Genomic DNA, 15,617 nt, shown 5'->3' with positions numbered 1-15,617 from the left:
AAAATCAATAAAATATATTTTTTTAAAAAGAAAAAAATAATTTCCTAGCCTTGTGTCAACAAGCCAATACCAGGAAGTCGAGGGAGGTCAGTTCTGGCCCCTCCCAGTGGAAGTGGAGGGGCATGAGGACTTGGAAGGAGGGCCGCCCATCCCAGTCTCTTCTCTGAGGGAATGAGGTACCCATCCCTGCATGTTTCCCTGAGCGTCTTAGAACAGCGCAGAAGCCTGGGGTATCTGTTGTGATGACCAGAGAGAGTATCGAGGAGGCTACATCTCCTCTCAGAGGCAGAGATGCTCTCTGCCGGAAGGCAAGCCACACACTTTGTTTCCTGCTCTGGAAAACAAGAAGTCTTCAAATCTGAATGGAAGATTTTTTTTTTTTTAATGACAAAGTTGATTGTGTACATATGGGCAGAGAGGTTAAAACTGTTTTTTCTACAGGCATTTTAGAAAAGTTAAATGTGCAGGCTGCCCTCTGTAGAACTTCATCCCTTTTTTTCCAGACACTCTTTCCACTGTGGAATCTGTGAGACTTGCCAGCCAGGAGAGTGGCAGTTTTCCAACAAAAAGGCTATTTAACTCATTGGTGGATAGAGGGGGAGGGCGCGGCTAGCCATGTAGGAATGTCTGTGTTCAGTCTTCTTTGATTCTGAAATTGCCTTCTCTTCCCCCCCAACATCTTCATATGGTCCTCCTGCCCCACCGTGCACCCCTGCCCACCCCCACGCCCTGATTCTGTACTCCATCTCAGCCACCCCCTCACCACTGGTTTCAAAGGAACGTGTGAAAGCTGCATGTTCTTAATTTAGGGTATTAGGTCTTGCTGGGAAAATTACCTAAACTTTGAAGAGTTATTGTGTCTGAAATTTCAGAACTGGTTGTAAAACTTTAGTCTCTTGAGATGACACCTAAAGGCATTTCTTTGAAAGGGATTTCTAAAGAGAGAATTTTTTTAAGTGGAGTATAACAAAGAGTTGCAGAGATCAACATCTTCAGTGTTCCAATGGCTTATGTGTGTAATAAATGTGAGGCTAGGCCTTATTTTCTGAGTTTTGGATCTGGAAAAAACAGGATCCTGTGGGGTCAGAGGAAGAAGCTAAGTCTGTCTGCGGTTGTGAAAATTAGCCAAAGCGCCACAACAATATGTAAATCACACCTTCATGAGTAAGGAGATAAGGTAGAGAGGAGAGTCCAACTAAAGGGACTGTGGGTGAAACAGTTTGCTCTGGATGGTACATGGGATCTGTGTGATGGGTTCATGGAATTTAAGGCCAAAAAGGGAAGAAGGGAAATCTGAGAAGGGACGTCATGGCCCCCAACATGAGGTCTGTGGACTTTACAGAGCCACATGGATTTTAAGCAGGAGATTTTGACTGTGTTGGCAAAGGGGAGAATGGCCCGCTGGGAAGAGAGACAAGCGGAGTCCAGTTTGAAGACTGTCACGGAAGTGCTCATGAGCAATTAGCAATAGTGGGATGGTTTGAGAGGTGTTTCTTAGCTAAAATTGATAGGACTTGGTGATTGACTTTTCTTTTTAAATGAGGGAGGGGCAGTAGGATGACTCCTATTTTAGATAATGGAGAGAAGTATGAGCCATTGCAAGTGATGAGGAATATTGGAAGAGGAGCAAGGGCTGATGGCAAGGTGAGTTCTGTCCTGATCATGCTGATTTTCAGGGGCTCTGGGGGACCATATGTGCTCGGCATTTGGATAGCTGAAGATAAAGATTTGGCAACCCACAACATATTGATGGTAGACAAAGCCTTGGGAGCAGATGAGAGTCACTAGAGTGTGTTCAGGGGGAAAGCAGATGGGTGCTAGAGGACGAAGTATGAGAGCCTTGACATCTAAAGGCACTGTTTGAATACTTTACGTGCAATTAATTTACTTAACTCTGTTTGAACCTATGGTGGGCATAGAAGTAATATTGCAATGAATTAGAGTTTTCTACTCCCAATAATAATGACGAGTCTCGAGAAAGGTGTTAATCTGGCTCTTTCACAAATACCTTTGACTTTGTTCCTCCTCACAGAGGTAGAAGCCTCTCTGGGGCCACTTTTGATTGAATGGGACGCTGTGCCTGCTCCTCCCATTTTCATTTCTTCACTTCTCCTAATTGAATCACCAAAATATTACACATAGAAGGCGGTCTTTGAACTGGGCAGGAATGCCCACACAAAAGTGCTATGAACCTGTGTATTCCAGAGCATGATGGGTTTAGTGCCTTTTCTTGCTTTAGGAAAATGTCTCAGTGTGCATGGAGCGTAGGCAGATACATTTTAATTTGGTTGTGCTAGAACAGGAAGTAAGCAATGTTCGCATGTGCCAGCTTTTTGATGTAAACATTTCAGAATGGTGATTTCAGACTCTTCCGAGCTGAAGGACTCTTCGTTCACAATGCTGTACATGTTAGTTGACTCTCTTTGGATCATTTATGTCATATTTGTGAAGGAAAAAGCCATGGGATAATTCATGTGACGATGTGCTCTGAGAGTATGTGGCTCATTAGTAACTTATTCAAGCAGTGTATTATATAAGTGGCCGGTTTAAATAATAAACAATGACTTGGATTTCAGCTCTAATTGAAATGCATAAGGTCACATCAGCTTAATTGATTCTCCCAAAAATATGGGGGACTCATATTAGAAACTATAACCACAAATTGTTATATACATAGTTCCTTGATGCAGATTTCAGAGAACAGTTTACAAATGCACTTGTGAATGGGAGCTCTGTTTATTTTCATGATCGGACTGCTTCGGCTGTGTTCTGTAGTGGCATCTGAGAGAAGACTTGGGATGCAGCAGGTCTCCCTTTAAGAAGACTTTAACACATAACACAAAGGCGCCTGTAAACGAAGTTGGGAATATGCGATTTTACTGAGTACTGATACTAAAGCATATGTGCTGATGAGGACCAGAGGTTGTTTAAGGATATCCTAAGAGTTCGGACTTTATTCTGTAGTTAATAGGAAGTCACTGAAAGTTTTGAATATAAAAGTAATCTGATTGTCGATGGGAAGAAGAAGTGATAAAACTGGAGATCATTGACAGAGTTCTGAGTCAAGGGGGAGATAACATTTGACAGATGCTTTACAATCTAGAGCAGAGTTCATGGGGAACTGTGCTCAGGAATCAGGTCCAAAAAGCCAGGCCAGGGGGAAATGTACCTAGCAGAGGACAGTGCAGCCAGGAGACTCCAAACCATGGGCAAGAAGACAAGCAAAGGCCAGAGCTTAGAAGCTGCTCATTGGCATCAGGAGGGTCCGAGGAGTGAAATGTCGCTGTGAGTGCTTTCATGGCTTCAGTTACCACAGTCTGAAAATTCCCCGACTGGGAACTGAACTGTGACCTCCAGGTTCATTGGTTGACGCTCAACCACTGAGGCACACCAGCCGAGCAATTCATACATTTTTTAATTGAACACAGTTCTGAATGGTGTGTTGAAATCTCCCACCATCCTGCTCTACAGCACAGAACCTAGAGGACCCAATCCGAGGAGAGGGACTTATTTATTTTCCATGGCAAACATTGGAATGATGCGTGCAAACTATCTGAATTTGCCATCCAAGATTTTTCAACAATTTGCACGTCTTTCAGATGCTTTGAAAAACAATTAAATACTATAAAATATTTTAATAAGCAAAGCCTTGTGGAATTTTTAAAGATGCCTTAACTATGTCCCTCCCTTGTATTTTTTGGTTGTCATTTTTTCACAGCATTCAAATTCTTGTCCATGTGACATCAGTCTGTAGTTTATTTTGTAGTGGTGACTTCCAGAAGTCAAATCAACTTGAATTATTTTCTTATTTACAGTTTTAGCCTATTTAACAAATCTTTCTGTGGTAAGAATGGGTGAAAATGCTCATTTTTAGTCTTAAAGAAATTTTACATCCATCCTAAAACTTTTTTCATGATATCACATTTAATTTATAAATTCCAGATTTGGGTCATAACTGGTTTTGACAAACTATTTAATTTGCTCTTTTCAGAAATTTGCCAACTCATTTTTTTTTTTTTTTGGGTTAGACCAGACTTAATATCTTTTTATTTTTATTTTTATTTTTATTTATTTATTTATTTATTTTTTAAAAATCTTTATTCAGATTATTACATTTGTTCCTCTTTTTTCCCCCCCATAACTCCCCTCCTCCCAGTTCCCACCCCACCCTCCGCCCTCACTCCCCACCCACTGTCCTCATCCATAGGTGCACGATTTTTGTCCAGTCTCTTCCCGCATCTCCCACACCCCTTTCCCCCCCAAGAATAGTCAGTCCATTCCCTTTCTATGTCCCTGATTCTATTATAATCACCAGTTCATTCTGTTCATCAGATTATTTATTCACTTGATTCTTAGATTCACTTGTTGATAGATGCATATTTGTTGTTCATAATTTGTATCTTTACCTTTTTCTTCCTCTTCCTCTTCTTAAAGGATACCTTTCAGCATTTCATATAATCCTGGTTTGGTGGTGATGAACTCCTTTAGCTTTTCCTTATCTGTGAAGCTCTTTATCTGACCTTCAATTCTGAATGATAGCTTTGCTGGATAAAGTAATCTTGGTTGTAGGTTCTTGGTATTCATCACTTTGAATATTTCTTGCCACTCCCTTCTGGCCTGCAAAGTTTCTGTTGAGAAATCAGCTGACAGTCGTATGGGTATTCCCTTGTAGGTAACTGAGTTTCTTTCTCTTGCTGTTTTTAAGATTCTCTCTTTATCTTTTGCTCTTGGCATTTTAATTATGATGTGTCTTGGTGTGGTCCTCTTTGGATTCCTTTTGTTTGGGGTTCTCCGCGCTTCTTGGACCTGTAAGTCCATTTCTTTCACCAGGTGGGGGAAGTTTTCTGTCATTATTTCTTCAAATAGGTTTTCAATATCTTGCTCTCTCTCATCTTCTGGCACCCCTATAATTCTGATGTTGGTACACTTGAAGCTGTCCCAGAGGCTCCTTACACTATCCTCGCATTTTTGGATTCTTTTTTCATTCCGCCCCTCTGGTTGGGTGTTTTTTGCTTCCTCGCATTTCAAATCATTGACTTGATTCTTGTGCTCCTCTGGTCTGCTGTCGGGAGTCTGTATAATATTCGTTATTTCAGTCCGTGTATGCTTAATTTCTAGTTGGTTCCCCAATATAAGATCGAGGGTCTCATTAGTTTTCTTGTAGATCTCATTAAGTTTATCGGCGGCTTCTAAACAGTTCTTGAGAGACCTTAAAAGTGTGGTTCTGAACTCTATATCTTCCATTGACAATTTTGTCCTGTTTCTTTGTCTCCGCATTTTGTTATGCTTCCTTGGTGCACCCCCTAGTGGTCTTTGTGCGCAGTCTTATAGTTAAACCTTGATTGTTGTAGCTAATACCAGGGAGGGTTTGGCCTCCAGGCCAAGTGGCTATGAGAATCAGCTGTGTCAGCAGTGAGAGAACTTCTGTCCTCTAGGGAGGTGCTAATCTGGCGTTTGCCTGAGGCTATCCGGCAAATGCCTCTGTGCAGGGCTTGGGCAGGGCGGGTCGCACAGGATCAACAGGGTGGGCCAGAGAGAGCAGTTATGGCGGCTCTCAGCCCTGTCCCCAGGGGCTCTGCCTCTGTGAGTCCCAGCACCCGCTGCAAACCTCAGAGAGAAAGCTGCACTCGCTCTGACGGAAGCCAGACAGTCCCGCTTCTCCTGTTTGAGTCTGGGTCCCTAAAGACTCGCCCGGATCTGGAGCTCAGAGTCTGCGACTCCCTCCCGATTGAAAACGCCAACCGCGCCCTCCGCCGCCAGCCCGCTCCATGCACTCCGCACCTCAGAATTTGACTTCAGCACTGCGCCTCCTCTGAGTGTCCGTATGTGTTTCTCTTTCCTCCTAGTTGTAGGACTTCCACTCAGCCAGCATTCCTGTGGTTCTGGGTGATGTCCGTTCCGTTTTTTAGTTTCACTTTTGAAGTATTTGTTCAAGGCAGCAAACTCCGGCGTTAACCTATGCCGCCATCTTGGTTCTCAGAAATTTGCCAACTCATTTGTTTCAATTCTCACAACTGGTATTTTGTTACTGGCTACTTGGTATGGTTATTTTCCTTATAACTCAAGAGTAGTTTAGCCAAAGTACATCCTTGAAGCTGGCAATTTTTAGGGAGGTGTGGTTAGCGTAACTTTTAACCGAAGTGACACTTCTTCAACATTGGGGTACAGGAAAAGGAATAACCACAGGATTGGAGTTGAACCTTAAATGTCCAGTGGGTAGTGATTGAATTAAAGTTGAGTACAGTGCCCTTCCTGCTGTTTGGCTATTTACAGATTTTACTAAGATCGTTAAGACAGCGGTGACTCCAGCTGACTCAGAATAGCTTCCTAAATAGAATATATGGGAGAGTGAACAGAGGTTCCCAGGTTTGTGATATCTACTTCCAAAAGCCACAATAGCTTCTCCACGGGCAATTTTTCTCTGCATGAGATAACTAAATGCCAAAACAGCAACCGCTGTGATCAAGTGACAGGGGCTGTACTTTAAAGGTTGTTTGCTAGAGTTTCCTGTACTCCATGATGTAGTATAGAGGAACTAGTCTCAAAGATTTATTCTCAAGATATCAGGGTTAATAGTTTTTTAATTTGTTTGTATAGTCTGGTTATTGTTCTGTTGGTTATAATTTACCTCACGAATCACTTATGTTCACACATCTGTTACCCTTTGAGCATCAAACCTTTTGGCCTCACTTTTCTGGCTGAGAAATTCTTGATATTTACAAATATATATTTATTTCCAAGTTAATATAGAAAAATCAGAATATAGAGACAAGAAGAAAAATAATTGTCTTATATATATCTTTGTAGCCTTATAGATATAAATACATATCTTTGTACATATAAACACATATGTTTTTAAAATAGAATTAACATTAATTTACTCTGTTACCTGTTTTCTCGTTGGGGTATATATCATGATATATTTTTAGGTCAATAAATATAGATGTGCATATTTGTCATATGAGTGTGCCATAGTCTATTTAATTGATAAGCATTTTGATTGGTATAACTTGGTAGCTTGGAAAATGAACTAGAGATACATAATGAGATCTTTTAAATAGTTTATAACTTTTAATGCTCAATTATTTCACTTAGGGTTATATACCCAAGGAAATACTCTGAAAGGAAAGAAATATAAAAACAGATTGATCATTGTAAGCTACTCATGTTAATGAAAATGGATAATGATTTTTGGTTTACATTTTTATGCATTTTTTACACTTTTATTTTGGTTTGCATTTCATATACATGATTTCATTCAGTACACAATGAGGAAGCTGTGACATAGGTCACCAGCTGGGGTTGGAGGCCAGGAGCTGTGCCCAGGCAGGAGTAAGACCAGCACTTAAGTCAGGAACCCTGGCTCCACGTCCTGCACCTTCCAAGTGTGGGACTTCAGCCAGTAGCCTTCGGATCTGTAAATGGGTCACAATGCCCGGCCTCCTTAGCTCCCAGGCTTTGAGCAATAGGCAAGATAATGCATGTGAAAGTGGAGCTTCTACTAAGAGACCGAGAGAGCAATTATTGAAGTTGCTGCTTTCTGAAAATGAATCTTTCAATGAATCTTCAGACTGCACACTGAGGCCATGGAGGTTTGGAACACTTTTAATAGCAAGAGAGCAATAAAACCACAGTCCAACAGCAGTAAGGGCCAAGTTCAAAGGGGACAGAGTGGAGTTATAAATAAGGAAGAGGATTTGTTTGCACTGCATAGGAGCCAGGAGAGTGTAAATTCAAATCTGTTTGTTCATTTTTTATTGAAGACATTATACACATGTAAAAAACACACACACACAAACTTGGAGCATTGGGAGACTCATAGCCTGACACAAGGTTTCCGGCTTCCAGTTTCCTCTTTTTCATAATACTGCTCACTGTGACATATGCTCACATTTGGCATTTGGCTCTGGAGATGCCCCACCCCGCCATGAAATCATCTGAAGTTTTTTTTTCCATGTCGATTCTTTTCTTCTAGTCATGCAAAATCAAGTCCAAGCCTCCCCCATCCTGAGTTCCAGAAGCTCCTCCAGCTCTCCCCCTGTCTGCATCACTCATGGGGAAGGGGTGGGCCTGGCCGACAGACACTGCCACCCTGGGTTGTGTGCTGAGGTCTCAACTCTAATAGCTCTTGAGGCTCATCTGGGGAAAGGCCATCCGAGAACTGGTAACTCAGGGTTATGATTGAGACAGCAGGAGGGCAGTAAGTTTGGGGTAGAATGAAGAGGCTTCATACTAGTGCATCTGAGATGCGCATACATACTGGCTGGCTTTGGGCCAAAGATAATGATAATCCGGCTGGCCCAGCGTGGCTCAGTGGTTGAGCGCCAACCTATGAATCAGAAGGTTCGATTCCCAGTCAGGGCATATGCAGGAGTCAGCCGATCAATAATTCTGTCTCATCATTGATGTTTCTATCTCTCTCTCTCCCTCTCCCTTCCTCTCTGAAATCAATAAAAATATATTTTTTAAAAAAGATAATGATAATTGGAGCAGCAACCACAACAATGTGTGTGTGTGTGTGTGTGTGTGTGTGTGTGTGTGTGTGAATTGTCACCCAAACCAAATGCTATCCTATACATTGTCTGATTGATCATGAGCCCACCTCCCCAAACTTGCCTTAGAGTGGACCCACATTCCTAGAACATTTCTAAATCTGGGCAGCTTAGACCTCAAACTACCGTGATTTCTCTAGAGTAGATCGAATGCTGCCTGGGCCTCATCAGATTCAACATCTTACTGTGTGTCTTATATTTTCTTTGATACTTTATATAGATCATTTCACTTCATCCTAACAGCAACCCTGTGAGGAAACTATTCTTAGCCCTGTCGACGTAAGAAACATCCAAACCTGTAAAAAAATTTATGAGCTAAACTGACGATAATTGTCAGGATTGAGAAAATGCTCCGGAGAATGGCAGTTTTGCAGCTTATTGTATACATTAAAACCAAAGGAGGAGACAAAAGGAGGTTGCATGAAATTCACTGGTGGTAGATCAGGGAGGCAGGAGAAAGAAAAGCAGGCAAATCTCTGAGATTGGATAAAAAGTAAAGTGGAGAGACACATATACTTCTTTTACATTGGTGGGTGTAGAATAATTAACAGTGAACATTTGCAGCACATAGGGATGGTACTCAGGGAACAAGATAACAATGAGGAGTTTGTTCTGGTGAGGTGAGTGTGCCCTGAGCAGTGTGTGTGTGTGTGTGTGTGTGTGTGTGTGTGTGTGTGTGTGGTGTGTGTTGGGGAGGGGGGGCATTGCTCTGACATTTTATTGTTGTTGTTAATCTTCATGGGAGGATATTTTTTCCATTGATTTTTAGAGAAAGTGGAAGGGAGGGAGGGAGAGAGAGAGAGAAACATGGATATGAGAGAGACACATGGATTGGTTGCCTTCCACCCTGCACAAGCTCCTTGAGGCCAGGGATGGAACCTGTAACCCAGGTACATGCCCTTGACCGGCATATGAACCCACAACCCTTAGGTGTGTGGGCCATCACTCTAACTACCGAGCAACACCGGCCAGGGCTACTCTGACATTTCAAAGGTATGTCATCCTAGTTGCAAAAAGACATTAGACAGGCTTACCTAAGGTAAAGGTTGGCCTTTGTCAAGGAACCTCCAGGCCTAGGATGTGACTACCTGCCATGACTCACTTCTAATTAGGAATTCTTATGTTTAGAACATCCTGTGTGGTTACTTGTGGTCTCTGAGTTTGTAGGGCCCAACATGCAGGCCTCCTCTGAGCTTGTCCCAGTTAGCATGTGGCTCCTTTTTCATCCACAGCCCCATTTTACAGAGCAGGAAACAAGAAGTTCAGCAATCTATAATAATAAAAGCGTAATGTGCTAACTGACTGGACAGCCGAATGTCCTTCCAGATGAAGCCACAGTGGCAGGGGCCGAAGCAGAGGTGGTTAGGGGAGATCAGGCAGGCAAGCAGAGTGGTTGGGGGCTATCGGGCAGGCGGAGTGGTTGGGGGTGATGAGGCAGGCAGGCAAGCAAGTTGTTAGGAGCCAGTGGTCCCGGATTGCGGGAGGGTGCAGGCCGGGCTGTGGAACCCCACCCCCACCCCCCTGCACAAGTGTCATGCATCGGGCCTCTTGTGTTAAATATTTGCTCAGGGTCACAGAGCAGGTAGGCTGCAAAGCAGATTTTAAACTCAGGTTTGCTTGACTACAAAGCTCATACTCATCCTACTGCTATGCATGTGCAGTGAGTTTTCCTGGGCCAGTGAGCTGGAAGAAAAGTAGGGATTTTTGCAAAATTGTTCTTGGGGATGTGGAATGGAAGTATACCATCAACTTTATGGTTTCTGGACCACTTCTTGCTAAGTGACACTGTTAGACGAGGTGCCAGGGATGTCTGTGTGCTGTTTCTGCACTCAGGGAGGCAAGGACTTTCTTTACCCTGTGTTTTGTTTTCCATGGAGAAATCCTTTTTCTGACAGTCACTTTCCTCCCAAAGCTTAGAACACCATGTGCTCTTTAGAAGGAAGTAAAGGTTTCAGCAAAGAAAAGTTTTCAGCTGCCCGGTCCCTTTGCAGTTTAAATATCATTCAAAACATCTGCTTCTATTTTATTTGTTTGCCTGTTGAAGAAAATCAGGGGTAAATTTGAGATAAAATACCTTCCTAAACCAAAAAAGTCCCATACTTGGCCATCTGAAAAAACTTCGTTTGTTTGTTTAAACATTACAGAAGTGACAGAAAATCTGTGCAAATACCCACGATTAAGATTCTGCTAATAGCCCTGGCCAGTGTGGCTCAGCGGGTTGGACATCATCCGGTGTACCAAAAGGTTGTGGCTTTGATTCCCGGTCAGGTACACGCCTGGGTTGTGAGTGTAGGTCGGGGCACATGCAGGAGGCAACCAGTTGATGTTTCTCTGCCACAATGATGTTTCTCTCTCTCTCTCTCTCTCTCTCTCTCTCTCTTTCCCCTTCCTCTTTCTCTCGCTCTAAAAATCAATAGAAACATCTTCTTGGGCAAGGATTTAAAAAAAAAAAGATTCAGCCGAAACCGGTTTGGCTCGGTGGATGGAGCGTTGGCCTGCGGACTGAGGGGTCCCGGGTTCGATTCCGGTCGGGGGCATGTTCCTGGGTTTCGGGCACATCCCCAGTGGGAGGTGTGCGGGAGGCGGCTGATCGATGTTTCTCTCCCATCGATGTTTCTGACTCTGTCTCTCTCCCTTCCTCTCTGTAAAAAATCAATAAAATATATTAAAAAAAAAAAGATTCAGCTAATAAAACGCAAATGTTCTGAGATTAACTGTTAAACACCTTTAGAGTAGTTCTTTCTGGTGATTTCTGAACTGTTGTTGAAAACCAAGCAGATGACTGGGATCAGAGCCCTTTTCCATAACGGCAACAGTGCTGAACAATATAACTCCACCATCTGAATCTTATATATTTTCTGGCTTGCCTACTTTTTTAAATGGCTCTCTGCGGTTTTGTTTTTGCATGTGGCAAAATTTACATATAATGAAATACCCATCTTGTGTGTACATTCGTGAGTTCCATCAAGAGTGCAAACACCTGGGTACAAACCCTTGCCAAGACATACAACATTGTCACCCCGAAGCAACGGCTGTTCTGAGTTAGTACACTAGTTTTCCTATTTGGGGACTTCATATGAATGGAATCGCATGTAGTTCTTTTGTGTGTAAGACTTCTTCAACTCAGCATAATGTTTTCATTTATCATTCACGTCACATGAATCAGTAGTCCTTTCCTTTTTATTGCCGAGTAGTGTTCCGTTATAAAAGCATTCTACAGTTTGGGGTTTTGGTGAGTTTTTTCTTGGTTTCCCCCCTGTGGATTTTGTGTTTGTTATCTGTTTTTCCTATTGATGGATACTTGGTTATTTCCCGTTTTTGTCCAAATGAAGTTGCTGAGAATATTCTTGTACAAGTCTTTTTGAGGATACATGGTTTCATTTCTCTTGAGTAAATATCTATGAAATTACTGAGTCATGGGGCTGGTAGATATTTCGTTTTATAAGAAACGACCAGATTTAGATTTTTTTCCTGAGACGTGGGCCATTTTACCTCCGCTGTCAGCATCTGAGAACACTTGCTGCCATTAGATGGTAGTAGTCACATCCCATTTGGGTTTTAATTTGCATTCCTCTCGTGACTAATAACTCTGAGTGCTTCTTCCTGTGCTGCTGACCATTTGTGGGTCTTCCCTTGAGAAGTGGTTGTTCAGATCTTTTGCCCATTTTAACACGTTAAGCGCCCAGTCAGTCACCGGTGACTGACTCTTTACTTTCCGTCCGGAAGACAAAACAGGCTGGCCGCTTACATGTTAAAGATGGGGTTGTTTTTATATAATTGAGTTGTAGGTGTTTCTATATCTCCACATAGTATACAGATATATGTATGAGACCCTCCCCCTCCTCCCGGGAGTGGGGTCCCTGTTACTTCTCTTCTTAGCTGTATTTGCCCCCAAAATGATGCCAGGGACTCTGCTCTGTTTAGTACAGTACCATATTCCCAGTACCTAAAGTTGTAGCTTCGAGGCTGAAAGCTTTTCAGAAAGAAAGAGTTTATGGAGCCATATGCTAGCCAGAAAAAGGACCAGGGCCCAGGACATACTGTCTAACCAGCTGGCGCCAACCGGTGGTCCGTGAGGTCCAAAAGGTTGGCGATCGCGGGGAACCACCAGCAACAGGGCTAGATGGAGAAGATGATCATGCCCTCTGTCCTGGAGTTGACGGGCTCTTTTATACACTGGGTTTGGGGATGAAAGATGTAAATTATTTTACATTGAATTTACATTGGCTGCAGGAGAGTGGGAAAAGGTGAAGTGCGGGCAGTTCCAGGGTAAGTGCATGGTCCCTAAGGAAGAAATCGTTCCTACTTCGGGATTGGTTATGGGCAATTGGTTGTGGGAAAGTTCATACATAAACAGGATGTGGTGGCAGCTGGCAATTGGCCTTTTTAAATTTTTTTTATTTTTATTTTTTGTTAATCCTCACCTGAGGATATTTTCCCATTGATTTTTAGAGAGAATGGAAGGGAGAGGTACATCGATTGGTTGCCTCCCACACATGTCCTGACCATGGCCCGGAATCGAACTGCAACTGATGTACTTGACTGGATTCGAACCCGGGACCCTTCAGTCCTCGGCCTAACGCTCTATCCACTGAGCCAAACCAGCTAGGGTAGTTGGCCTTTTTTTTAGATAGCATCCTGGAAGTTGATTCAAAATTTCAACATATAACCAGGAACGTAAGCCGTCTTTTGTTGATTTTGGCCTGAGGCTCTTAACTGATTAATTTCTTACTTCTTCCTCCCATCCTCTGACCTGCTATAATTTAATTTAGGACATCTCGGAATTTTTTCTTGTTGGAGCTCATTTACATAAAAATCTACTGAAAGAATCAGTAAATGAACAGGTGAACTGGCTTTTGGGCCTGATATCCAGACTCAATGTTCTTGAATTTAATGGTAGTGATTAACAAGCAAATAGAGAAAAAGACATTCATGTCCTTACGCTATAAAGTACACTTGGCACAGAAGACTCAGATACCTTCAGGGGATTTGCTCACCAGGGGAAATACTGCTAGAATGTCTCATGGACTAGACTAATTTGTCCCCATTTATGAACCCACAAGTGAAAGCCACTGCTGTCTGACCTGCTGCATTCTGGACTATATCCCGCCTCTTCCACATCCTGGGTTCTCACCAGGCTTGCTTGACGGGTGATCCGAGCATCTAGCCGGGTAGGGTTTCAGACAACCCAGCTGATCACCGCTTTCAGCATCTTCCTCCTGGCTCCCTCTGACTGCCCATTCCCTGCCTGACTGGTCCCTTTGCTGGGGGCTCTGTGCCTCGCCAGCAGGCCTGCCCCCACTGGTTGCACTGCCCAAGGCCAGCAGGGGGCTCCCTCCCTTTGGTCTTGAAGCGATTTTCCTGGTCCTTGTCCAGCTGGCTCCCGCCTTTCCTGTTAGGGGTGGGTATACACTGAGGATGAGCAGCAGCATCCACATTTATAGAGGACGCTGCCGGTAAGGGCATGTTCACATCCTTTATCTCAAGTAGCCTCCAAATCATCCTATTCGTATCCTTCTTTGTTTTTCCCCAAGGAGGTGGCACAAAGAGGTGATTTAATGTGCTCCAGAATTTAATAGTTGCCCTTATGTGGCCCAGAGTTTTCTAAGCTTCTCTGGGTCTTGCTCAAAGAATATTGGTGCTTTTTTTTTTTTTTTTTAGCTCTGATGGGTGTACATGTGTGGTGTTTAAAAGGCTCCATAGATTTTTATAGTTAAGCAACTTAGATTACACGTCATAAGAAATTCAATTCCACACCTAAAATACATGTGGGTAGTTCCCAACCTTTTTACTTAACCACCGTTATGGGTTCCTTCTACCCCACCGTCTTTGGATCCCATCATTAAAATTTCTTTTCACCAAAAAACTGCACATTTTATGTATTTTTTTCAATCCTCACCCGAGGATCTGTTTTTTATTGATTCTAGAGAAAGAGGAAGGAAGAGGGAGGGGGGGAGGGAGAAAAAGAGAGAGAGAGAGAGAGAGAGAGAGAGAGAGAGAGAGAGAGAGGCACACTGATGTGAGAGAGAAACATTGATCGGCTGCCTCACCCACATGCCCTGACCAGGGATTGAACCCGAAACCCTGTGGTGCACAGGATGATGCCACAACCACTGAGCAACACCGGCCAGGGCAAAAACTACATTTTAAAATGTCTTGGAACCAGAACTTTTACATTGTATCAATAATTATCTCATTCAAATTGTACTTTCAAAGAGTCATGATGTGTATTCTAAAGGCTGTGTCTGTAGTAGAATTAATTAATGTGCTCTGTATACCAGTGATAAAAGAGGAGTTTCCTTTGGGGAAGACTATTAATGTAATCTGTTACTTTATTATATTTATACATATTATGTTTATTAGCTTATTAACTATTGTACTTGATCTTATCTTTCTTTGTAGGAGAACCAGCACAAATCCACCAATGTCATCTATCAGGCCCACCATGTGAGCAGGAATAAGAGAGGGCAGGTAGTTGGAACAAGGGGCGGATTCCGAGGATGTACCGTGTGGCTGACAGGTATGCCGTGTTGATATATATCCTATCTAATAAAAGAGAAACATGGTAATTAGCCGTACCTCCGCTACCCTTCCCATTGGCTAATCAGGGCGATATGCAAATTACCTGCCAGCCAAGACGGCGGCCGGCAGCCAGGCAGCTTGAAGCGAACATGAGGCTTGCTTGCTTCAGTGACGGAGAACTCCAACGTTCCCCGCCTGCCGCTGCCGGCCTCTGAGCTTGCAGTTTGAAACACTGTTACAAATATAGAAGCTAAACAAAACCCCAGAAACCTGCTTTCAGCCCGCCAGGATCTCAGAGCTGGAGTTGAAACAGTGTTTCGATTATAGAACCCAAACAAACCAGATACCTGCTTTCAGCAGCTGAGGCCTAAGAGCTGGAGCCAAGCCTCAGAGCTAAAGCTGGCCCAGAATAAAAAAAGAAAAAAGAAAAAAAGGAGCAGTTGGGAGCTTCAGTTACCCACAAGCCTAAAAACAGCCCTCAGCCCCTCACCCAGACTGGCCAGACACCCCAGTGGGGACACCCTGAAGGGTGTGTGACCAGCT

The 15,617-nt window shown here is 43.2% G+C and overlaps 1 protein-coding gene across 1 annotated transcript in view; it reads left to right on the top strand.

Annotated features, from left to right (window-relative positions):
- Positions 1–15,617, top strand: part of PAPSS2 (3'-phosphoadenosine 5'-phosphosulfate synthase 2) — a 73,589-nt gene that overhangs the window by 25,053 nt on the left and 32,919 nt on the right. The window contains exon 2 of the mRNA XM_036336714.1: positions 14,955–15,072. Coding sequence (XP_036192607.1) covers positions 14,955–15,072 — 118 coding nt within the window. The remainder of the gene's footprint in view (positions 1–14,954; positions 15,073–15,617) is intronic.

Source organism: Myotis myotis, unplaced genomic scaffold (genome assembly GCF_014108235.1).
Source record: "Myotis myotis isolate mMyoMyo1 unplaced genomic scaffold, mMyoMyo1.p scaffold_m19_p_15, whole genome shotgun sequence".
Classification (NCBI taxonomy): domain Eukaryota; kingdom Metazoa; phylum Chordata; class Mammalia; order Chiroptera; family Vespertilionidae; genus Myotis; species Myotis myotis.
The sequence above is the reverse complement of the archived record's forward strand: the minus strand, read 5'-3'. Positions and strand labels throughout refer to the sequence as shown.